The 26,126-nt window shown below is 47.7% G+C and overlaps 1 protein-coding gene across 9 annotated transcripts in view; it reads left to right on the plus strand.

Moving 5' to 3' along the window:
* Aipl1 (AIP like 1 HSP90 co-chaperone) overlaps positions 1 to 26,126 on the plus strand; it is a 43,977-nt gene that overhangs the window by 589 nt on the left and 17,262 nt on the right. For 2 of the 9 annotated variants that reach the window (XM_078042710.1, XM_078042709.1), the window contains exons 2-5: positions 119 to 298; positions 5,310 to 5,498; positions 6,492 to 6,680; positions 6,813 to 6,954. In XM_078042710.1, the coding sequence (XP_077898836.1) occupies positions 119 to 298; positions 5,310 to 5,498; positions 6,492 to 6,680; positions 6,813 to 6,954 (700 nt within the window). Of the gene's footprint in view, positions 1 to 118; positions 299 to 5,309; positions 5,499 to 6,491; positions 6,681 to 6,812; positions 6,955 to 7,674; positions 8,453 to 8,908; positions 13,019 to 26,126 lie in introns of those variants that run through there. The other 7 variants (XR_013436288.1, XR_013436289.1, XM_078042712.1 and 4 more) reach the window with 7 other exon arrangements.

A 26,126-nucleotide genomic window follows, 5' to 3' on the forward strand; every position in this document is an offset into this window, starting at 1 on the left:
TAAGGTGCCCTATCAGCTTATCAGGTGTGGGTGAGTTGACCCCTGAGGGCATCCCTGGGGGTCTGCCACAGTGGGGGCTTCTTCTGGAACTTGGGAGGTCAACTCTCTTGGTGGCCAGGTGACCTTTCATTTCCGCACCACAAAATGTGACGAGGAGCGCACGGTGATAGATGACAGCAAGCAGGTGGGCCATCCCATGAACATCATCATGGGGAACATGTTCAAGCTTGAAGTCTGGGAAACCCTGCTGACGTCCATGCGGATCAACGAGGTGGCAGAGTTCTGGTGTGACACCATCGTGAGTAATCCATGTTGGCCCTCTCCCCCACCCGCTCATCCAGCTTCTTTGCAGAGCTGTAGCATTTCAGGAAGGTTGGGAGTGGGAATCAAAACTCTCCAAGGCAAATCCCACATCCTCATTCCCTGTCATTGGAAATAAGATATCTCCAACCAAAAGAATAGGCCCTTCAGTGACAACCAGGGCCATGACTGGCTGAGGGAGTGTGGGAAAGGGAGGCTCTGCCCGTTGGGAGTGAGTCCACCCACTTTATAGTTCTTACTTTTTGCACAACATTTTAAGATCCTGGAGACTTTGGGCCATGGGTTGCTTTTTTATCCCTCTTCCCTAGACCTACTAACGTTGCAAGAAAAAACAAACAAACAAAACCCTTTTTTTTTGTATTTATGGCACCCTTAGAAATTATCCTTAGAAATTAGGCTCCTTGTTCTGTGACCCATATGGAAATGGCAAAACTCATAGACAAACAAACATTGCTTACGATTGCACATAAAAGTCAAAGCCAAAGCATAATGAATTTCCAAGTCCCCACCACCTGATGCCATCAACCCATAACCAGTCCTGCTTTATCCACCCTTGAGGTATTTACCTTCCTCATCCCACATGGTGAAAGCAAATTCCAGAACCAGCTCATTTTATCTGTAAACATTGAGATGTGTATCTCTAAAATACAAGGATATTTTAAAAACACAACCACCATGTCATTATTAAATCTTTTTTAAAAATTTGGATAATTCCTTCATGTCATTTAATTTCCAGTTGCTTAGAATTTCTGTTTTATTTTTTTCCTCATTTATTTCTTATAAGTGAATGACTTTGGTTTGTTCAATTAGGATCCAAAGTCCATAGGTAGTGCTTTATTGTTATGTTTTCCAAATCTCTTGTTATTTATGGGGTTTATTTTATTTTATTATTATTATTTTTTTGATTTGGATTTGTTGGAGGAGCAAGGTCAGTTGTTCTGTAGAAGTTTCACATTCTGAGTTTTCTCATTGTTTTTCTATGGAATTGTCTAACATGTTCCTCTGTTCCCCATACTTTTGTTCAATTGGGAGTTTGGTCTACAGGGCTGGACAAGATTCAGGTTCCTTGTTTTTGCAAAGGTATGTCATGGATGGTACTGTGTACCTCTCATTGAGAGGCACACCATGCCTGCTTCTCCTATTGTGACATTAAGATTGATGGGTGGGCTCAGGAGTTGACAACCTCATCCATCCATTAAAAGCTCCCCCTTGATGTTCACTATTGATGGTGGATGTGCCTACAGATTATTTCACCAGGGGCTAACGACCTTTTGAAAGAATAATTTGGGAGAGAAATAAACCTGCACTTGAACTCTGTTCTTTTATTAGCTGTGTGGCCTGGGGAGGTCCTTCCTCCCTTCTGCCACTTTATTGCCTCATCTATAAGTAAATACAAGTCTAAGTTAAAAGGTTCTTTTGGGGATTCCGTAAAGCTATGTATATGAGTGCATATAGGGCAGTTGAAAAGCTGGGACTACACTTTTGAGTTAAAAGATTTTAAAGATTAATTCCTTCATTTTACTAAAAATGAGATTCACAATATACTCTCAAAGGGAACCAGTCTGTTGAGAGAGAAAGTTATGTGATCTGAGCCAAACAAGTTGAAGGACAGGATCCAAGTGGGGCCTGTGATCCCTCACTCCTTTGTCCAGTGCATGATTCTTTTTTTTTTCCTTCTTTTTTTAAGTGCCTGATTCTTAGAGTCAGGCTGCAATTCCATCCTCCACCACTAGGTGATCCCACCCAACGTGTCACTCATTACTTAGCAAATATTACTTGAGCGTCTTGTCTTGGTACCGGTCCCTTTGTTATTCATCCAGATGCTTTCTAATTTTAAAGACATTTTATTTTTATCACATGAAGAATTTAGAGAATTGGCTTTTTCTGTAGTTTCAGTTAGTTTAAAACATATAGCCTGAACTTAAAGGTGCATATCCATTTAAAATTATAAAATTACATAATTTTAAATTTATATAATTTTAAATGGATATGCACCTTTTAGTTCAGGCCATATGTTAGACAGGCTTTGTCACCAACAACCCCCTCCCCATAGGATGCATGTTTACTAGCGCAGAAGAGCTGCATGCATGGAGCTGTCAATAAATTCTTGATTACTTGATTGATTTGTTGTTTGCAAAACTACAAGCTGCTGTTGCTTCTGCCCTGTGGGCATGGCTCTGGGTTTTCTGTGGTGTCTGTGCTTTTTTGGCCACATCAACAGTCACATGAGTGCACTGCTTGTCTCACAATCTGGTCACTTTTATACCAGAGTGATTGTTGGTTTTCCCGATAGCCCCCCACATCTCCTCCTCCCAGCCCACAGTTACCATGATTGCACAGGCACACGCAGCCATACATAATTTCCACGGTTATTTATAGACCCATATGTCCACATTTTTTCTGTCAATCTATCCATCTGCCTACTCAGGTCTCAATTAATCCATTCTTCACTTCAACCAATATTCATTCATAGTCTCATCTTCCATCATTAAACCTTCATCTGTCCATTTCTCTCTTTCTTTTTCCAACCATCCATCCATCCATCCATCCATGCACGTAGCAAACTGCCACTGGACATCTGACTTGACTTTTCTGAGTGTTAGAAGTGAAACAGGCAAAGTCCACAGCCCTCAAGGAACTCAATTTCTGGAGGAACAGATATCTAGACTATTATAATGTGGGGCATCCAGCGTCACAATGTAAGTAGTGAGAGCTGAGTTCTTTAAAGCCACCAAAGAGGGACAACTAACTGCTTTAGGGTCTTGGGGGGATTTCTTTAAGAAGATGCCATTGAACTAGTCTTGGAGTTCATCAGGCCTAGGAAGGAAGGAAGGAAGGGTGGCATCCAGATCAGGAAATGTGAGAAGGCCTGGTGTGTTCCATTTAGTCAGTGTTTCTCTTCTGTGGGCAGCTCTGTGCCCAAGAACCTGAATACCAGGAGGAGTAGGCAACCAGTGTGACAATCGGCTGTGTTTGAGAAAGGACCAAGGAGACCTGGCCCTCCCCACCAGTCACATGCATCATTCTCTACAGAGCCCTCTGCCTGGACAGTCTGCATCAGATGACCTTAAAGTTTAGGTCTCTGACCCTCCCTCCCTTCCCTAAATCAGAGGGACAGGGTCAGTGAGGGGTTCTGGGATTTTCTGTTCTGAAATTTATTCCTCCCTCTCCCAGGGGGAGGATACTGGTCTCCATGCAGATCTGTTTCTGGTGCCCAATCTTGTGAGGCCTGGGGTTGCAAACTCAAATTCTACAGGGGGCAGCTGCTCCTCATCTCCACCTGGATGGCTGCCATGTCAAAGGGACAGGGCCCAGTGTGACAGTACAGTCTGTAAGCCAGAAATCCGCAGAAGCCCGTCGACTCTCCCAAAGTTTATTCATTGAAAACTAATTTAGAAAAACAAAAACAGACGGGCTGGGGTTGTGGCTCAGTGGTACAGCGCTTGTCTAGCATATACGAGGCAATGGGTTCGATTCTCAGCGCCACCTATAAATACATGAATAAAATAAAACAAAAGATCTAACAACATCTAAAAAAATATTAAAAACAAACAACAACAACAATAAAAACCAGAAAACCAACTTTGAAGGATAAAACAAAGCAATCTGCGAGGTAGATATGACCTTAAAGCCCCCCAAATGATGGTGACACTGGGCTCCCCTGTCTCCAGTTGCTGCCCCAGTGGGCTGAGTCAGTCCCCAGGGCTGGAGCCTGGGTTCATGCAGACTTGTGTGCAGACCTGTGTGTGACTGTGCTGCCCCTGCTGGCCTGAAGCCTGGCAAGTCAGGCCTCAAGGGCTGGCAGAGCAGAGATTGGCACCTTCCTTGCTCTCTCCAAGGTGCTGCCCAGGAGACTCAAGAGACTGCAAGACTTGGCTGTGTTTCCTGGCCTTTATCCTCCTTCCTGGGATTTCTCCCTGTTCCTGTAGCTCCCACAGCCCACTGGTGATGTCTAGGGGCCCTGGTACCACCAGGTGGTAGGTAATCCAGCAGGATAAGGCCTTGGTCTGAGGGCATGCTCTGTACCAGGACAGCCTGGTCCAGAGTTCCTGGTCAGTATGCTATGGGATGGGTTTGGGGAGTCCTGGCTGCTGCTCTCCTCAGCAAGCGAGTCCTGGTTCCGCTCCCTCCACCAGGCCAGCCTTAATCCTGCAGGCTCAGCTGCCATCTGGCCCGAGGCTCACAAAGGAGCTAATCCAGGCAGATGGGGGTGGGGAAGATGACCTCATCCCTGCCCTCTGTCCCTTTACTCTCTTTGTGCTGAGTGTGGCTGGAGCTGTGCTTGGGGGCCTGAGCTGGGCCACCTCAGAATCTGGCCGGGGACATGGGTTCTCAGAAAGCATAGTTGGGGAAATTGGGGCTCCAAGGCGGATTCTCCTCCACCTGAGATGGCGACCCTGGCTCCCAGTGGCTGCCATGAGCCAGACCTATTCTGTATCACCCCCTTTAACCCCTACAACAGCCCCAACACTTCACAGGGCACCAAGGGAACTGGGATTCAGGGAGGTGCTGTGACCTGGGCTGCAGCACTGCCAGGTTGCTCTGCTGGCCCTCTTGGAGTCGGACCCTGATCCCTCCACTGCTATATACTGTCCTTCCTGTGAGTCATAGGCTTGTGAAGCTCAGGGTCTCCTTGGGGAAGAGATGTGTGACAGTCAATCACAGGCTACTTGAGGCTAAGGGCATGGCTTAGGGAGCTAGTTTGGATTCTGGCTCTGTCATTGGCTAGTTGTGTGACCTTGAGCAAATTGTTGAACCTCTCTGGGCTCTATAGTTTCCTTATCTGTAGAATGGGGATATTAGCAATGTCTCCCTCCTTGGAGGGAGAATGTTAAGAATTGAAGTTCATAAAGTGCTTTTTCTGGCATACCGTTGACCACAGTTGTTATTGGTACAGTGGGACAGTGGATTCTGCTAGGAAGGGGGTAGGGGGTCTCTGTGCCCCCAACTAACTCTCAGCAGATGCTACCCATCTGTCTCTCCCACAGCACACGGGGGTCTACCCCATCCTGTCCCGGAGCCTGCGGCAGGTAGCCGAGGGCAAGGACCCCACAGAGTGGCATGTCCACACATGCGGGCTGGCTAACATGTTCGCCTACCACACACTGGGCTACGAGGACCTGGACGAGCTGCAGAAGGAGCCGCAGCCTCTGATATTTGTGATCGAGTTGCTCCAGGTGGGACTCTGGGGTCAGGAGGACGAGAGGGCTGTCCCAGTACCAGAGGGGGAATGGGGACAGGAGGTATCCTGGGGAGCCCCAGCCCCACTTGCCTTGATATGGCCTATTTCTCCCCAGAGAACAAGAAAGTGTTCAAGGACCTCAGAAGGATTGGAATTTAGAAAGAAAATTCCCTGTGTGTGTGTGTGTGTGTGTGTGTGTGTGTGTTTTCCAAGAGAAAAGCCCACTTGGAACCAACTTAAAAGAAATGTGGTTCATGTTTATTGGAGAGGCATTTTTCTACTACTTCCATTTTTGTTTTGAGAAGTTTAGGATCACAATCTCCTGCCTGATCCCTGTGGTTTGTGGGTTCAGGCTTGGTTCTTGGAAAATCTGGGAGAGGCTACATGGAACTATCCACACCCTCCCATCCACACCTCAGAGTGATTGACGGCACATGTTCTTAGGGGCTGTCGGGGAGGATCAGGGTTAGGTCAAGGCCAGGCCAGGAATCAGCTTAAGGTCAAGCTGAGGCTCAACCTCAAGGCTACATGGACAAATACAAATAAAAGAGAGAACTGTGGCAAACACAGGCCTTAATAGGCTTGCTCAAACAGTTGCACAGCACATGCACATCTCCTCTAAGGTGCTCCTTATAGACATTGCACATTTGTATTTTTATAATGACAACTTTCCAGCAGATGGCAATAAGGTAATGCAATGTATCTTGTAATGCAATGAGTATCCATGACAGTTCTGAATATTGGGAATAAAGTGTCCCGATGAAGATGTACCTTTTCCTAATTTGCACAGAGTATCGATTTAGGGCAGGGCCCTGGGCCTTGTTGCTTCCTACCCCTGTGCATGCGTTTCTGACCAGCAAGCATGATCCTTCTAGCACATGACACTGTGGTCAATACAGAGCTGACTTCAGGGGGTCTTGCTGGGTCCACCTTCCCTGGTCTCTGCTGAGGTTCGGGCTTCTGGGCTCCCTGCCTCACTCACCCGCAGTTCTTGGGTCAGGTTGAGGCCCCGAGCGAGTATCAGCGGGAGACGTGGAACTTGAACAACCAAGAGAAGATGCAGGCAGTACCCATCCTTCACGGAGAAGGAAACCGGCTCTTCAAGCTTGGCCGCTATGAGGATGCTTCCTCCAAGTACCAGGAAGCTATCGTGTGCCTGCGGAACCTGCAGACCAAGGTGGGAGGCTGCCCTCTAGGGCGGGAGGTGAGGTTGGCTCTGGAGGAATAGTCCTGCCCCGGCTGCGGTAAATTGGGGAGGAGGGGGTCCTTTGGCTGCCCAAGCTCAAGGCTGATTTTCTGCACTGGGCAGGAGAAGCCCTGGGATGTGCAGTGGCTGAAACTGGAAAAGATGATCAACACCTTGATCCTCAACTACTGCCAGTGTCTGCTGAAGAAGGAGGAGTACTACGAGGTGCTGGAGCACACCAGCGACATCCTCCGCCATCACCCAGGTGCGGGTCACGGGGCGGGGCGTCCCAACAGGTGGAGGGGTGTCCGGCCCAGGGTCACAGGGTCACCTGTAAAGACCTTCGTGGACTTCTCTCCCCATCCCTTTGAAGCCTCAAACTTGTCTCCACCCAGCAGGGTTTCCCCAAACATGCAAGGAAGGTGTGTGTGGGGGGGCTCACCGTGGGAAGTATTTTAAAGTGTCCACACTCCAGTAGCTCACCCGACTTACCAGTGATTTTGTGGAGTAGTCATCAGGCTTTTTAAAGAAGCAGGCAATCAATCTAGAGAAAGGTAACAAAGCCACATTAGTACCTAGGGTGCGGTGACATGGCAATATTTGTGAAGAAGGTATTTGAACAAAATGTTAACAGTGACGGCATCAAAAGCGCATGCACCAGACACGAAGTCCTCTTTTTAAAAAAGAGGACTTACTTCCTCATTCCCATAGTCACCGTGTGGGGTAGTGTCAGGTTAGGACCTTCAGATTCTGCAGTTTTGGGGAACCTTTATCAGGAAAAGAAGACACAGTTCTGAATATAAAATGAGTTACAGGTTTTGGAAAAATCCATGCAAGGGAGAGGAGCCGGGACTGTGGTGATTAGCATCATCTCCTTTTTGCAGAGGAAGAAACAGGCATGGGACGCATCTAGGGGCTGGGGCGGGGGCGGGGTGCCGGGTTTAGCAAACCCGGCAGCTGGGTGCAGCGCGGATCCTCCCCGCAGGCATCGCGAAAGCCTACTACGTGCGTGCCCGGGCTCACGCCGAGGTGTGGAACGCGGCGGAGGCCAAGGCGGATCTGGAGAAAGTGCTGGAGTTGGAGCCCTCCATGCGTAAGGCGGTGCATAAGGAGCTGAGGCTGCTGGAGAGCCGCATGGCCGAGAAGGAGGAGGAGGAGCGGCTGCGCTGCAAGAGCATGCTGGGCTAGCCGCCTGTGCTATGGGGTGGGGGACCCCCAAACCTTTCCCGTCTAAGGAGCTCTGGCCGCTTCACTGACCCCTCTGTCCTGCAGCCTGCATGGCACCCAGGCAGGGAGAAGATAGCCTGATCATTTCTGGTTCAATTGACCAAGGTTTTGGTTTCCCTTTTAAATTTTAAAATTATTTTTTGAGGTCTGGGAATGTAGCTCGGTGGTGGAGTGCATGCTTTGCAATATTGAGGGCTTGAGTTCCATCCCCAGATGAAACTTCACCAGGACGGATACCACCCCCCCCATCCCAGCCCCCACCCAGAGTTTTTGTTTGTTTTTGTGGTACCACTGAGCCACATCGACAGCCCTTTTTATTTTTATTTTGAGACAGGGTCATGCTAAGATGCAGAGGTTGGCCTGGAACTTGTGATACTTCTGCCTCTGCATCCCAAGTAGCTAGGATTATAGGCGAGTTTCCACCATGCTGCGCTACAATTATTATTTTTTAAAAAATCAAAGTCATGCATGACCATGGTTAAAAAAAATCAAAAGAGATAGAAGAACTTATGAATAAAAGTGAAATTTCCTCCCTATCCCTTTAGCTCAGATGTCGCTGCTTTAATTGGTTCTGTTTTTATTCTTCGGGTCGTTTTCTCTATCTCCAAATAATCCATTTGTATTACAGCTTCTCTCTGCATCATTTGACCCCGTGTTAATGAAATATGAAGATGCCTTGCTTTGGCAGTTTCTCAGCCCTTTCCTCTCTTTCTCCCCATTTTGGATGCTTATATATTTTGGGACTTCTTTTTGGTTCTCTTTATGTAACTGTGTATTATACCTAGGGCTCCCCAGAATTTCATGGACTTTAGTCCATCTGGTGACTCCTGTGTAGGATGAAGATGGCAGTGTGGGGACCCTTTCTCTCCTTCTCCCTTACCCCCCACTTCCTCCTGCTTCCTGAAATTCAAAGTACTTTACTTTTCCATCATCCTGGTTAACACCTGTCTTGTGTTCTGTAACCAAAATGGTCTTCTGTGCTTTGTCCACAGATTGACTCTAAAATTTGAAAATCAATAAACGGCATTTACATGATTATGGCCTTGTAAGTAAGTTTCCCCGCAGGGGACTTTGATTGCATTTCTTCTTCTGAGGTTCCAATTCCTTGACCCCTTGGGCCACCAGAACGAGGCAGTGTGTACTTTAGTCTGGAGGTGCTTTACTATTTCTTTCATTCTTCTTTTCTTTTGTGGTGCTAGAGGTTTAAAGTTGAAGTCCTCCCTGTCTTGGAGAAAAGGGAGGTTTGTTGTTGGTTGACTTTGGATTGGTGCTCGATGAGACAGCCAGGCCTATTATGAAGGAACCAGGTGGGAGGAGGTGGTTTTAGGGGAGGTCAGAGGAAGGGGACTTTATGATCTTCAGAAGCAGAAAAGGAGGAGTATCCTGAGGTCATGGAGAGTCTCCTGAGATGGAGAAGGTGGAATAGGACATTCGGGCAGGAGGGGGTGAAACTTTGCCTGCTCCTTCCTGGTAGCGCTGCCCTGGTGGCTCAGAAGCAGAGAGGAACCTGGCACGGGATGCTATCTGAGGACCAGTCACTATGACCCGCAGAATTCCCAGCTTTCCTTGCTCTGTCCATTTTGTATGTACAACATTCCCACTGCTGCCCTTTCTCCTGGGGACAGTTTGAATACCACCTTATTGGTCAGGGAAGGGCCCACAGATCTCACAGCAAAACTAATGCCCAAATGTGTTCCAGGACTCTGCTAGGTCTTATTTGATCCCACCTGGGTTGACAGTTATCTTTGTGATGCCCTAGGATAGTTTTCCCAAAGAAGAAGAGGGTTGGGGGGTCAAGACATCTGTAGACTGTGGTGGCAGGGATCCTGGAGAGAGAGAGAGAGAGAGAGAGAGAGAGAGAGAGAGAGAGAGAGAGAGAGTGTGTGTGTGTGTGTGTGTGTGTGTGTGTGTGTACAGAGGCCGCTTATCCTATGTTACTGTCATCCAAAGTCAGAGAATGGGACAATAGTACCAGTTTTCAGAGAAATTACTGCATCTCACACCCCACCTTACTAGTGCAGAGGAAGTTGGATGCAGAATACACCTGGGAAGCTTTCCCATCCCGAGTCCTGGTGTCTGCATGGGCTTTCTTCTGTGCTCTGAAAAATGGCCTTGAGAAAGGTCCTGATTGGCCAGGTCTGGGCAGGGAGATGCAGGGGTGATCTCTGGAGATCAGCTTTCCCAGGTATCTAGCTGGAGTGCATTGTTTCTGCGAGGCCAGCAGGGGGCAGCAGAGAACAAGCAAACTGTCCTCCCAGAGCCAGGTGGTGGGGTTCTGATGTGGTTGATCTTTCTGCAGACACCCTGACCACCCCTGCCTTCTGCAGCTCCAGTAGGTCAGGAAAGCTGATAACAGTGAAGGAGGTACTTAGACCCAGGGAATGAGATTGCCAGCTGCCTGGGGCCTTATCAACAAACCAGTCCTATCCCCTTGTATGAACCGGGAAACAGGCTCAGAGGTGGCCAATATGCTTCACCCCACTTCAAATCTGAGGCAGATCCTAGATTAGCATCCAGGTTTCCAAACCTGGCAGCTGGGGCTTTTTGTATGTCACTGTGCTGCACGTCCCTCAGAAGATAGTCCAGACATGGGTATGATGCATTAAAATAAGGAAAAGGAAAGAGGGAGAGTGTGAAACTTATATTAAGAAGCAAGTTGGAGCCTGCCATCAGCCTTTGTTTGGAGCAGTCAGAGAGGCCCCTTGAGAGGTGCTTGTGTGGGTTTTGTAGCCCCCTCCAAGGGCCTGGTCCTTCCCTCCAAGCATCAGTACTGTTTTACCAGGGCATTTGCTCCCGGGTATGAGCCATCTTCTGACCTCCATCCTAACTGGGCTTGATGAGGACCCTAAGACCAGGGAATGATTTTAGGAGGATTGTAAGGGGGCTATGTAGCCAGAGGGAGCCACCCCCTCATCTTCTGCATGTGTATCAGATTCCTTTGGCTGCTGAAGCAAATTATCACAAACTTAATGGCTTAAAGCAATACATTCTTTTCCCCTTGCCCTTCTGGAGGTCAGAATTCTATAGTGGCTTGGCAGGTCTGTGTTCCTTCTGGAATCTCTAGGGGAGAATCTTTTTTTTCTTGCCTTTTCCAGCTTCTAGAGACTCCCTGCATTCCTTGGTGTCTCCATCTGCAAAGGCAGCAAGGTAGCACCTTCCAATTTCTCTGCATCCCTAAGCTCCACCCTCACGCTGCCTTGGTATGCCTCAGACCCCCCTGTGTCCTTCTTACAGAGACTCCTGTGGTTGTATTGGGGCCATCTGGATAATCCAGCACAATCTTCCCACTCTGAGACCCTTGACAACCGCCCCTGCAAAGTCCCTTTTGCATGTTAGGCAACCTGTTCACAGGTTCTGGGGATGAGGATGCAGGCGTGTTTGGGGTAGGGGGGAGCCATTGCACAGCCCACCCCAGCTGGTAAGTCTCTACCTGTCCCCAATCTGTTCTCTACCTTTCTCTGTGCCCAACATATTCGGGGCTCCTTGTCTTTGGCCCCCTCCAGTTGGGTTTGGCTGACAGGGGGTGCCAGCCGGAGATCTGCTAATGGAAGGAGAGCATTATGGGTATTTGTTTCTCCTAGTCCTTCCTTACTGGGTTGTGGCTTGGCAGTGGCTGTGCCCTTTGACCTGCGGTCACAGCTGGTGCCTGGCCCACAGTTCTTGCTGGTTCTTGGAGCATCAGTGCCTCTCTGTCCCTCCAGGTCTAAGGAAGGTGGTGCCTGTCCCTTCTTGCTGTTCCCTGGTGCTCATCATTCCTGGGTGATCCCCTCATCTCCTCAACTGCTCTTGGGGCTGCCCACTCCAGGGGGCACTTGCTTTCTGCCAAGACCCTCTCTGATCAGCTCTCAGGCAGGAGGGAAGTGGCGGGAACAGAGAGGCTGAGCGCATGCTCAGGGTCATCCAGCTAGTCAGGGGAAAGCCAGAGTTTAAGTTTAGGCCTGGATATCACCAAAGGGGACTAGAGTTGGCATTTTCCTGACCTCCCCCTCCCCCATCACCTGAACAGTCCCCTTGGTTGACATCAATGATGCCTTCGATTGCAGAACCATCTACCATGATAAGGGCTCAGCCAGAAGTGATGTCTAAGGGTTCGTTGTGCCTCCAGAGATGGCAGAGAAGAAAAGCACATGCCCAGTTTTCACTTGTCACGAGGCCAAGACACCTCTCTGTCTGTGAGAAATGGCCAGGCAACCCTGCTCACATTTAATTAAGCAAACAGTTCAACTTTCAACAGCATGGGCTCCGCAGGAGGCTTGGCGCGAGCCCTGGAGATGGCCAACAGCATCTTTACGGAGTGCCTTCTCCCGGCCTCAGAGTGGACATCATTAGCTGTACTTGGCACAGGAGCCTCAGCTCAGGGAGGCCCGTGATTAACCCGGTCACACAGCTGCGCGTGCCCCCAGCTCACAGTGGACACATGTGGTTGCATCTAAGCTTGAAATTCTTTCACCTGATGCCCACCGCACCCCAACCCCCCTAAAAAGGCCAGGCTGAAGATGATCCAACTAAACAGACCAGAACTTGACCATTTAAAAAAAATTTCCCGCAAGATCATTATTTCTGTGGGGTGCCAACAGCAGTTTGGGGTGGACGGAGCTTGGGGGTCAAGGGCTACCTGGGTTTGACCTGCATCCTGATTTCCTCCAAATAATAGATCCTCACCTTGGCAAGTGAGGGAGCCCCGGCCTCCTTGCGTCAGCCGTCTGCCTGATGACGTCGCCGACGTCCACCCGACATCCAGGGTTGCTTTCTGTGACAGCTGAAATCGGAATGTTGGGTTTTGCGCCTAGAAATTCAATCTTGAACTTCACCTTGATGGACAGGGCCCAGGAATGGGGGTCACCTCGATCACCTCCGACTCCCTGCTACTTGGGAGAGGGAGGCTCTTTGCCGCTCTGCCTCCTTCCCCATCCCTCCTCGTCTTGGAGTTTGAAGGGGAAGGTTAGGTAAACCCCCATTCTTATTTACGGCGGTTTGGAGTCTGCCCAGCACCTGGCCTGATTACAGTCGCTCCATGACTTCAGGTATTCTCATTAGTGAGAGAATCTGATGAACAAAGAATCTCTCCTTTCCTCTTGCCACCAATAAAAATATCACTTGGAGATGTAGTAGAAGCATTTGTCTTTTCTCAGCAGTTTGGAGACTGGCAGTTTTTACCGTGTGTGGCGATCTCTGGAGGGCATAGAGTTCTGTCTGCTTTGCCGACTGCTCCGTCTCTAGTAGCTAGAACAATGTCCTACCTGGATCCTGGGCGGGAGCGGGTCAGACCCACGGATTGCATGACTCCATTTCTTCCTGAAAAACACATCTCAAGGCTAACGCACACACGGGGCCTCAGAAATTGTCTAGTCCCAAATGCTGTTGCGCAGGTGGAGAAACTGAGGCATGAGACATGCCCCAGGTCACAAGATTGGGTCTCACCGGCAGGACCAGGCAGGGCTGGGATGAGATTGATTGATTCCGCCAACCCCTCCCCCAGTTTGTAGCCAGCTCTGCTTCTGCCTAATCCTTTCCCTCCCAACTCCTTTCCTCTTTGGTGATATCAGAGGATTTTGTCCTCTTTTTGAAACTTTCATCCACATTCTGCTCTTCTCTCACATTTCTCATGAGGTCTCCGATTTGCAGGTGTCCCCAGGACGGGCTGAGCGGCTGTCAGCTCCCTGGCTCCCCATCTTTCCTTAAGAAGGGACTGGAGAGGCTCCCAGGGTGGCTGCTGGGTGGCTGATTAATGCAGTGGGGACCTGACCCCAGGTGGGCTCACCAGCTCCTTCTGAAGGAGTATGGATGGAGAGGGTCACTGGAGACAGTGTGTGCACTGGAGACTGTTGTGCACTGTAAATCAAGGTGTAGTCAGTGGGTAACCTGAGAAGTAGGGAAAGTCCGTTAGCAATTGAGAGAGGAAAGAGAAAGGTGTGGACAGAAGTGGGTGGGAAGGAGGAGGAGGAGGAGGAGGAGAGACAGAGGTGGGTGGGGTCCTCCTCGTGAGGATCCCTGATGGAGACATTGTGGGTGAACTGTCACGGCACGTCTGACGTTTGCATCAGACATAAAATTCAGCCGAAACCCTTGTCCAGTTGATCTGATGTTTCCAAACATCTTTGAAGGGCACCTCCCCTCATTTCACAGTTGGAGAACTTGAGGGCTGGAGAGCTTAAAAGTAAACTTGTCCAGGACTCACTTTCTGACCCCAGCCCGGGGCCTCTGCCCCTGAGTTCCCTGCCTCTTACAGCCTCACCTGGAATGGGTCCCTCATTAGGCACGTACCTCCACATGATGACTTATTAGTGACTTTCAAAAAAATACAGGTGACTGTTCCTCAGGGGTCCCCCTGGCTGTCCTCTGGCCTATAACATTGAGTCACTGCTGCCATCAGTTTGGGTTGTCAAATTAGAGCTGCACGTGGCTTGTTATGCACGGGTGATAGTGACCACCCAGAGGTCCATTTCAGAAGCACCTGTGCCGTTGTCTCAAGGGTCTCATCCGAGATCAGAATAGCTCCCGCAGGCTTTGCAGTTTGGCCGCTTATCAGCTGTGGGATTTGGGTACAAGTTGCTTACCTCTCCGAGCCAGTCTCTGCATGTGAACATTGGAGATCATCATTGCTGCTACCTCGTTTGGTTGCTGGGGAGGATTAAATGAGCTAATGTACACGGAGGACCTCCATAGGCTGACCGCCATGATAAACTGGCTGTTTGTATTTTGTGATCATTAGGTGTGCTGCCTCCCAGGGTCACCTTTGCGGTACACCTTGGCCACGCCCAGCTCTCCTGGCCTTCAGTTTGCTTTCTGAGAGCTCCATGCTCAGGTGCCCTCTGTATTCTGGCAGAGTCCTCACTCCCTAGTTCTCAGTGACAGGGAGTCTCCATGGCCTCCCTGCGGCAGCTCCTACCAGTGTGGGAGGCGGGGGGCTGAGTGGCCTCAGGGAGCCTGCTGCATATTCTGTGTCAATGTGAGAGGTGCAACCTTTCACAGTTGTCCCTTTCTTTTTGTGATAAATATTGCAAAGGGCCAGCGCCTGGGTCTCTAGTTCTTTCGCAGCTACTTTTGAGGACCCCTTTGGGGAATTCTAAGTAAGACAAGTGACACTGAGCTCCAAACTTTGTATTCATCCTGCTGACGACTTTGCATTTGTCTCTGAGAAAGGCCTTTTCCCTTTTCTGAGATGTCACCTCTCTGGCTGATCTCTGAGGCGTCCTTGTCTGTTTCCGGGACCGGCATCAGAAGCCCCCCATCTCCAGGGATTGCAAATGACCCTGAGTGCACATCTGAAGAAAGAGTGTAAAAGATGTCCTTTGGCCCCCCCGGGAGCAGGAGGTTTGGCAGCAGAGTAGCCGTGGCGGAGAGCAGTCTCGGATTCAATGAAGCCATCAGCTGTCCCCCTGAACATTTCTTCGCCTCCGGACCTCGTTTTGGTGGCAGGATGGATGGCCACCAAAGCTGCTTTCCTGGCCACATGGCTGGCCTGTTTCCCAGCTCCCCTTGGCCTTCCTCTGGCCCATGGAATGCAGGTGTGACTCCAAATCCCTCAGCACGATTTCTCCCTCTCTACTGATGGATGACACCACAGCGGAGTCTTGTGTGAAAGTGGTGGAGCCCTAGTGTGCAGGGAGCCTGGCCCCAGGGACTCACTCACTCCATGGCCACGTGGGCCAGCTTAAAAAGCCTGTGCTGCTCACAGCCATTAACATCTTGAGATCTCCAGAGGAGTTCATCCCAGCGCCCCAGCAAATACCATTTTTTTAAGGTCGGGGAGTCCAACTCTCCTATTTGAGGATGCAGGGGGTACCTTGGTCTGTTTGTGTTGCTATGACAAAATACCACAGGCTGGGCCATTTATAAACAATAGAAAGTTATTTCTAGAGGCTGGGAAGGCCAAGATCAGGAGCCTTGAATGCTGAACTTCACCAGGGGGAAGGTGAAGAGCAAGCTGGGTGAGCTTTCTCTGCCAGGCCCTTTTACAGAGACACCTGATCCTGTTCATAAGAGCTCCACTCTGTCAGTCACCTCCTGAAGGCCTTACCTCTTAGCACTCTTACATTGGCTGTGGAGTTCCAACACTTGAGTTTTGGAGGAGCTGCATTGAAGCCCTTGCAGGTGAGACCTGCTGACCGACAGCCCTCCTGTGAAGGAGCGGGTGCAGAGTAGTAGAACAAATAAAGTTGGTCTCGTTCGTAAATGGACAGTGGACACATATAGACTGCAAGGGGTTCCCGAGGAGGCAGGTACACACTTTAAAACACTTTAAAGTTGGAAACACAGCTCTGTAGGGTTCAAGTCCTGTCACAGGAGAAACATGCGTTCCTAACACAAAGTTAGATAGTGATGGCACAAGAGGATCAAGTCCCCCTATAGATGGATGTGCTTGCTCTTGGATAATTTGAGGTAATATCCGATGCAACTCTTAAAGTGGGGGGACCGAGTCCGAGGCCAGAACCTCACCACGTCGCTCCAATTTGTAAGACCAGAATCTATTTCTCTACTTATTGGAGCCAGTAGTAAATATCAGACTCTCTCTTTGACCTAAGGCTATGAGGCTTTTCCTCCTCCTCCTCCTTCTCCTCCTCCTTCTTCTTCTGATTGAACCCAGGATGCTTAGCCTCTGAGCCACATCCCTAGCACTTTTAAAAAATATTTATTTAGAGATAGGGTCTCACTGAGTTGCTTAGGGCCTTGCTAAATTGCTGAGGCTGGCTTTGATCTCGAGATCCTCCTGCCTCAGCCTCTGGAGCCACTGGGATTACGGGCATGTGCCACCGAATCTGGCAGCTTTTCCTTCTCGATTGAAGGGAACACGGATGAAGGGGGAAACCTGGTGCTCCTCTGCTGTGGGGTTTAGGAAGCTCATCGCCTTGATCCTTCCAAACACCCACTTACCCTCACTTTCCAGCAGCTGGGGTCTGGCTGAAGAGCTCCCCAGTGGATTGACATCCCCATCCTCTTAGTGCAGAAATCTCCTGCAGAACAAAGTGGGCAGCTGCTCAGGCTGATGCCCATCAGGATCCCTCCCGCAGGGGAAGGTGGCCTGGTGTCAAGTCAAACACAGAAAAGTTAGGGAAGACGGGTGCTACAAGGCCCCTGGTGACCCGTGAGTAATCAAGAGCTGGCTAGGGCAGATTAACCCAGAGCGGGATGTCCACGCTTGACTATGGGCAGAGGGAAGGGGGGAGAGTAGCAGGGAAGGCTGGAGAGGTGGGTGTGGGCATCGGGAGGTAGGGGGCCTGACCGGCGGGGGGGGGGGAAGGAGGCCTGCAGGGAGCAGGGGCCGGCTGTTTCCCTGCATGAGGTGAGATTATTATTACCCTCAGTTTTCAGATGAAGAAACAGAGGCTCTGGTCAATTGGGACCATTTGGTTGATGACTATAATAATATAACACCTGGTGCAAGGACTCCTGAACCCTTTAACCAATCTGGTTTGCTTTCTTCCTAATGGATCATCGGTTACCCTCAGGTGTTATCCTCCCATCACGTGGATGTGGGAACTGAGGCTCAAAGAAGTGAAGGGAGAGTACAAATACGTGCCTGATGTCTTACCCTTGGTTATGGGGAGACAAGGTGTTGAAGGAAAAGGCTTTGGGGATGGTTTATAGCTGAGAGCCACAGCCGAGTCGTAATGGCCCCTGGCATTTTGCCAATAGTATTGATTTGAGAGGCAAGCCATTAAGATGATGCTGGATTGATTCCGTTGTATATTAGACCTTTACTGCCTGCCTCGGTCTGCTACTTTGGAGTTCTTGTGGGGATTCCCGGAGAGTTCCCATTGGTTGGGGAAGTGCGGGAGGAGGGATTTCCGGAAGAGGGATTTCCGGTTGTTGGTTCCTGGAGGAGCTGCATGGTGTTCGGGAGAGTTCCCGGGGGAGCATGTGTGGAATGTGCTGGTGGAGTTCAGAAATAAAGTTTGTTCCTGCTTCAATGGCTCATGATTTGTGCCCAGCCAGACTGCGGCAGTTTAAAAATCTGCTCTTGGGCATTTTGTTGTCTACATGTGTTGATCTTTTTAGGTGCAAAATCTTGCTTTTCTTCTTCCATGGTGAATCCCCTTGGGAAGCTCCTAGACTTGGAGCTAAATGGATGGTGTCCTTCATGCTGGCAGTATCTCTAGGACCTGTTGCCAGGAATCCTCTTCCTCTAGCTCAGCCATTTCTCTGGGGGGTGTCTAGACTCTGTTCTTGGGCAATAGGGAAACTCTCCTTGGGAGGCATGAACAATGGCCCCGTCTTAAACCCCAGAACCTGTGAATAAGTGAGGTCACGGGCAAAGTGAAATTAAGGTCAAAGCTGGAAACAGGTTGGGCAATCAGCTGACCTTAAAACAGAAATATTTTTTTTTTGGATCATCTGGGTGGGCCCAATGGGGGGTCCTTAAAGTGGAAGAGTGAAGGGAGCACCAGAGACAGGCCATCATGGGAAGGACTTGGCTTTGAAGATGGAGAACACGCCACAAGCCAAGGAATGCGGATGGTCTCTAGAAGCTGGAAAAGTCAAGGAAATGGGCTCATTGCTGGAGCTTCAAAAAGGAACCCGCTTCTGCTCATGTCTTGATTTTAGCCCAGTGAACCCCATTGGGAACTTTTGAGTGGCAGAACTGTAAGATAATAAATGTGTGTTGTTTTAAGCCACTGTTTATGGCTGTTGGTAATAGCAGACATAGAAAACAAATATAGAACAGTAATATTCATAAATGTTATGGCCTTAGGGGAAAAGATTCCAGGGACACAAGAACAGGGCTCAGATGCAGAGGACCATCATGGACCTCAAGACAGACTGGTTCCTAGTTCACCTCTCATGTTTAGAAGTCAGCAACACCCAAAACAAATCAAGGCAGGTTTTGTCTGAGTTTCATCTCCTGGGGAATTTCTCATCTGGCTCTACTTCTTCATGGCCCACATAAATAGGACCAAGTGAATTTTCAACAGAGGAGCCTCTTCTTCCAGGATGAGGATGCACAGGCACTATGTTGATTGGTGAGTTTATGGGCAGTCAGCAAAAAGCACTGCCTTCTGATCCCCATTTCAGGTACCCTCAATATTGTGAAAAAGGAATTCCCAGTTTTATTTATTTTGTACCGGGGATTGAACTCAGGAGCACTTGACCACTGAGCCACATCCCCAGCCCTATTTTGTATTTATTTAGAGACAGGGTCTCACTGAGTTGCTTAGGGCCTCGCTGTTGCTGAGGTTGGCTTTGAACTTGTGATCCTTCTGTCTTGGCTCTGGAGCTTCTGGGAATACAGGGATGTACCACCGCACCTGGCCCCAGTTATCTTTGGACCACCCTGGAAATTTGAAATGAAGAAACAGAAGACAGTTTAGTAAACCCCACTGCATTCTGGGCATGAACTCCAATTGGTAGTAAGGTATAGTGACCCTATGCTTGCATCTCAAATGTCACGTCTTTGGGGGACTTGCTCTTGCCAGTTCACCACGAAACAAAGTAAAATTCCACAGTAGTAGTTCAAATTCCTCAATTAGAATTTCTTCCCATTAAAACCAAGATTGTTCTGTAAGTAAATCTCAAACAAGGGAATGCATCTAATTAAAATTATAATAATACCCCCCAACTCGCTTTCCTTCTTTGCACCGTATTATTCTGACCGATTTTATTCTTCTTCAAATTGCCAATTTAAAAATACATCCATTCGAAAGGTACACAAAGATTGCTCTCAATTTTCAATTTCGGCTTCAATCTTACTTTAATGGTTTGATCCTTCACTGGTGGGTTTTTCCTGCAGCCTGAGGCAGCTGTGTTAAAATCCACTTGGGGAAGAAACATTCATCCTGGTTTTGAGTACAGAAAAAAGTAAAATTGCTAAATAAACCACAAACTATTTAAAGAGATACGTGGAGCTGGAAAACAGTGGAAAGAATCCAGTTAGCTCAGCGGGTCAAAGGTCTGTTTCTCAGATTAAAAAGAACCCACCCCCAAATGATTTATGATGCATAAAACTGGATGCCATACATCATCCCCTCCTCTTAATGGGGGTCCAATTCAAAAGAGCACTTGGTATCGAAAGCTGTTGGGAACTTTGTTTTTCTCTTGTAGAACTGTTTATAGCCTCAAGGAATCATACAATTACAGGGAAAAAATTTTGTATTTCTTTTGGGAACAACCTACCTGGCAATCAACATGTAATAAAGAAACTGTATGTTTTAAATGAAGGTATGCCTTTAAACAGATATTCAAGCATTAATTCTGATTTAATTATTTAACTACGGTCCAGTAATGATTTCAGGCCATTGAACAAACATACCCCTGTCTATGTGCATTTACCTAAAGAGCAAGGCTAAAGCTTCTGTTGGTTACGTGATTACCACATGCAAAGGTATGTTTCCAAAAGTGTGCCATTTGCCAAGTTAAAACCTCCTGCCCTTCCTTCTGGGGTATGGACAATCAACTCTCTGAGTAGGGGACTATGGCCACCAAGCACATGAATAAGGGGATTCCTAGGGCATCATTTAAGGCAATTTTCAATCTGCTCCCAACCAGGAGTAACTTACTACTGAGTCTCGAATTCGAGATTTCAAACATCATCTGTTTCTTTCCTATTATGAAGATCAGACTTCAGCACTCTTAAACCCTACCTGTGAGCTCTGTCTTTACTGTCCCACGTTCTCATCATAGTTAAATCACAATTTCGGTTATTATTATTATTATTATTATATTGGGGATTAAATCTAAGGGAATTTTACCACTGAGCTACATCCCCACTCTTTATTAATTTTTTTTAAATTTCAAGACAGGTTCTTGCTAAATTGCTGAGGCTGGACTTGAACTCATGATCCTCCTGCCTCAGCCTCCTGAGTCTCTGGGATTACAAGAAAGCACCACTGTGCCCGGCCCCATTGTGGTTAAATCAATGCTTTGTGTTCCTGTCATTACAACTTGAAAAGTGTTGTTCTTTGCCAAGCCAGAGACGTAGTTCCATGATGCCTCTCTGCATGTCCTTGTTTAGGTTTTGCTTTCCTTTCGACTTGTTGCTTCTCGTCCTGTCTCCTTGGCTTTGAACGACCTGGGTTATGATGACTATCACTCCCTCCTGCAGCTCAGATCTTGAACTCCAGAACTTCATATCCATTCTCTTCCTCAGCAGCCCCACCTGGTGGTCGGATACTCTCCCAGCCTCAGTTTAATGAGAACATGGCTCCTTCTCCCCTCCACTCCCTTCAGGTTCTCCTACATTCTTCCTCCCAGTTTCCAGCACCTCCACCTTCCAGCAGCTCTATTCCAGAGCTTGGGGTTTTCCTCTTCACAGAACTTTTGCATGTACTTTGCCTCTGCTGCCCCAGATACCCACCTGATTTCTTGGCTCCCCCTTTCAGGTTGTTTTCCCGTGGTGCCTCCCTGCAGAACCTCCATCCATCCCCCTGATATTCCCATTCGCAGGCTATTTTCTCCATAGATCCCTCACCATCTAACCCTCTGTAGATTGCACTGGTTTCCTTTATTTTCCGATTTCCTCTACCAGAGTGTTCACTTTGTGAGTGGAGGGATTTTTTTTTTTGCTTTATTCACTGCTACATTTATAGTACTTAGAATGGTGTCTGGCTCATAGAAGGCATTCAATAAATGATCTCCAAGAATGGACTTGTTGAGCTTTCTAGGTTTCCATCAGTAATGCTCTTCAAGTACTCTTTTTTAAAAATTAAAAAAAAAATTTTAAAAATTCTAATTGGTTCTATATGACAGCAGAATGCATTAGAATTCATATTACACATATAGAGCACAATTTTTCATATCTCTGGTTGTACACAAAGTATATTTACACCATTATTGTCTTCATACATGTACTGAGGGTAAAGATGTCCAACTCATTCCACCATCTTTTTTTACACCCTTGCCCCCTCCCCTCCCCTTTGCTCTATCTAGAGTTGGTCTAATCTTCCCATGCTCCTCCTCCTAACCCCACTATGAGTCAGCCTCCTTATATTAGAGAAAACATTCTGCATTTGGGTTTTTGAAATTGGCTAACTTAGCATTATATTCTCCAACTCCATTCATTTACCTGCAAATGCCATGATTTTATTCTCTTTTATTGCTGAGTGATATAACATTGTGTATATATGCCACATTTTCTTTATCAATTCATCTACTGAAGGGCATCTAGGTTGGTTCCACAGCTTAACTATTGTGAGTTGGGCTGCAATAACATGGATGTGGCTGTGTCCCTGTAGTATGCTGTTTTAAAGTCCTTTGGGTATAGACTGAGGAGTGGGATAACTGGGTCAAAAGGTGGTTCCATTCCCAGTTTTCCAAGGAATCTCCATACTGCTTTCCATATTGGCTGCACCAATTTGCAATCCCACCAGCAATGTATGAGTGTGTCTTTTCCCCCACATGCTCGCTAACACTTATTGTTGTTTGCATTCTTAATAGCTGCCATTCTGACTGGAGTGAGACAAAATCTTAGTTTTGATTTGCATTTCCCTAATTGCTAGAGATGTTGAACATTTTTTTTCCTGTATTTGTTGATTGATTGTATGTCACCTTCTGAGAAGTGTCTGTTTAGTTCCTTGACCCCCCTTTTTTTCCCCAAATACTCTTTTGATACTGAAAAATCCCTCTCAGTACTCTTTCTTGTAAGGTCAATGATTAGATAATCTGTCTAGTTTTAATTTTTTCCTTCTCTTGACATTACTTCTACATCTATTGTTTCAGCCTCGACTAGTAGCCCTCTGGGCTAACCAATTGCATGTTTGCCATTCTGGGACTTTCCTACACCTCTTATGTGTTATCTCCTTTGTCTCCTGGAACCAATGTCTTCTTTCTTGATTCACTCCTTTGTTTTGCTGTAGCACATCCTACAGCAGCTTTCTGAGAATAGTTGCATGGGAGTTAGTTATTTTTTGAGGTCATGCATGGCTGAAAATGTCTGTACTTTGCCTTCAGGCCTGACTGATATTTTTGGCTCATTTTAGAATTCTAGGATAAAAAAAAAAATCAATTTCAGAGTTTTGAACTCACCCTCCCATCAACCTCTGGCTTCTTTTGTCCACATAGTATGTTAGTTTCCCGGGGCTAGTGTCATGAAGTACCCCACACGGGTTAGCTTTAACAAGAGCAATTTAGTGCTTCATAGTTCTGAAAGCTAAAAGTCCAAGTTCAAGGTGTTGGCAGGGTTGATTCCTTCGGCACATGTGAGGGAGGTATCTGATCCAGGGCTTCCTCCCAGCTTCTGGTGGCTTGTTAGCTTCTTTGGTGAATTCCTTGGCTTCTCCTGCATTATCTTGATTTCCTGCCTTCGTCTTCACATGGTTTTCTCCTTGTATGTGCATCTGTGTCCAAATTTCTCTTTTTTATAAGGACACTAGTTGTATTGGATTAGGGACTCACCTTGTTCCAGTATGACCTCGTCTTAACTAGTTTCCTTTTCTTCCCTTCTTTATATCCCTCCTTCCCTTCTTTCTTGTTTTCTCCTTTCGTTTTACATTGGAGCCTTTTATCTCTGTGAAATTCATTAAATAATCACAGGAACCAATGCATATCTAAGGGCACCCTAATGGGGAAGCCTGTTGCAGGTAGTTTGACTTCCTTCTTGAGGAAGTAACATTTGGGTTGACATCTGAAGGGGGGGGGGAAGAAAAAGAATTCATTAGATGAGGAAAGGAGACTATTCTAACAAATGGAGTGCGCTCTTGTTGTTGAAGGAAGCTTGATGAAGAACTCACGGACAGATGGAGGGAGTGTGCCGCAGGGCCAAGACCCTATTTCTCAATAAGATCACAGAATGTGGTGCTAGGGTTAGAACTTCAACAGATGAATGGGGGCGTGGGTTGCAAAATTTAATCTATAACCTATAGAGAAGTCATTTTTATTCTTGATATTTTGTATGTGATTTTTTTTTGTTTTTTTCTTAGAAGCATTTAGGATTTTTTTTTTCTATTTTTGATATTCAGAAATTTCACAGTAATATGTCCGGGTGGGTCTCTTAGTTTACGTGAGACCTCCGTAAGCTCATCTGACCTGGAATAAAACTTGTCATGTGGTTTGGATAAAATATCTTCTATAATTTCTTTTATTTTTTCTTCCCCACAAATTATTTGATGTTCTCTCTGGAACTGCTATTCGTTGAATATGGGATCTCATGGATAGATATTCTACATTTTTATGCTCCATTTGTTATCAACCTTTTTTTTCTCCCTTTATGTCCTAGTTTTTATCGAGGGGGGATATTTATGCAACTTTACTTTCAAAATTTCTACTGAATCTCACACTATGCTCTTACTTTTTAAGGAGAAATCTTTTTTTTTCCCCCAGCATAATAATTGAAACATAAGCACAGGACATATATACATTGTGTAGATTCTCTTGACATGGTTGTGGCTTTCTTTTCAGCATTTATAGAATCCTATTTTCGTGGATGTTCCATATGTTCTCGAAAACGTTTTTATTAGGGCATTCTAGTTCTATATAAGTGGGGTTCGTTTTGACATAATCATACATGCATGGAATATAATTTGCTCCAGGACTACCTCCTCTCCTCCTCCCACCCCGCTTTCTCCATTCAACTGGCCTTCCTTCTATTTATTTATTGAATTTTAAATGGGTGCTTTATAGGCACACATAAAGGTGGAATTCACTGTACATATATGTACATAGCATAATTAGGTCCATTTCATTCCCAGTTCCTCCCTTTTCCCACCACCCCGCTTCCTCTACTGCGCTGGTCTATCTTCCGTTTTCATTGCTATCATATTTTTAACCTCTAGGACCTCTTATTTTCGGGTTGTTTCCATTTTATGAGACTCTGTTCTTGTTTCACAGGAACCATATCCTCTTTTTATTTCCCCGAGGCTATTAATTATAAGGTCTTTGAAGTTTTCCTCTTGCTCCCCGTATTGGCTCTATTTCCTGAGAGTTCCTTTTTTCGTCCTCTCTCGTTGGGTTTCTCGTGTTTGGGGGATCTTCCTCAGATGTGTAGAGATCTCTACTTGCCCACGCGTATTTGAGAGGGAGACGCTGAAACGATGACTGGGATCTCTGCAGCTATTCTGGGCTCACTGCCCAGTGATGCATTTTAGGATCCAGAATAGAGGCCTCGCGCTACTCAGGGGGCCTCCCGATTTCAGCATCCGTCTAGGGTTTCCCTCTTGGGATTTTTCAGTTTCTGTAGAGAAGAATGTTCTAGAATCCTGTTTGGAGTGAGGCATTTGGGCCGGAAGACCAGCAGGGGAAGGGGTCTGCAGGCCTTTCTGAGCAGCTAGGATGGGGACTTCCACACACTGACCTGCGGCTGGGCCTGGTACCCCAAGTCAGAAGGCCCCCTACCGTGTCCATTTCTCTAACAAATCGCCCCTCGCCTGGAGGGTGGGGAAGTGAGGCCCCGGGTGATGGGAATGGAGGAGGAGAGATGGCAGGGCTGCCCTCTTTACCTGGGTCTGCCACCCACACCTCTTCCTTGGCTGGAAACCCTGCCCCGCCCCCCCAGTCCCCTAGTGTTTCTTATTTCAGGAACTTAGTGGGGAACTAGACCAACTTGTTCCCTTGTCATGGCTGATCCCCCTGAGGCTTCATCTTTATCACGCTTCCTGGGCCACTTAGAACTGCGGCACCTGTTTCAAACTTGCCGTTCTCAGCGGCTTTTCTCCCCCTCTTCACTGTCGGGTTATGTGTGTGGGGTTTTGGGGAACAGCAGGGCCGACGTCCCTGGGTTAGGCCTCTCCCTTCTGGGCCGGATGCTTCTTCCTCTTGCCCCTCCAACCTGCCCACTCTCCCTTCCTGTCTGCGTCTCCTTGTGCTGAGGGGCGGGTGCTTGTGTGCGTCTGATCAGAAGATCCCATGCTTTCTGGCTGGCTTTGGCGGAGGGAGGCCTTGGCAGGAGATGGGATGATGGGAAAAGAGTCACCTTAAGCCTTCGGCCTCCTCTCTGCCGCTTGCTTTGGGCTGGTTGTGCCTTTTGGCTTCAGCTAGGACTCCTCTCTCTAAGCAGTTCCTCTGTCTGGTGCTCTTTCCTCTTCCAGTAGAGGGAGAGTAAGGGCCCCTGTTGTTCCTAGCCCCAAGGATCTGCCCTAGCTTGGATGGCTCTGGAACCCTTCCCACATCTTTGTAATGGTGCATTCATCAAAGGCTGCCCTCTCCTCTCACTGGTTTGGGTCATCTGTTTCCAGGGGAGGACTCCCCATCCCTCTCTACCTCCCCTCTCTACCTCCCCTCTCTACCCCTCTCTACCCCTCTCTAGCACATTCTCCTCATTTCCCTCTCAGCCCAAATGTTACT

Source organism: Ictidomys tridecemlineatus, chromosome 3, assembly GCF_052094955.1.
Source record: "Ictidomys tridecemlineatus isolate mIctTri1 chromosome 3, mIctTri1.hap1, whole genome shotgun sequence".
NCBI lineage: Eukaryota > Metazoa > Chordata > Mammalia > Rodentia > Sciuridae > Ictidomys > Ictidomys tridecemlineatus.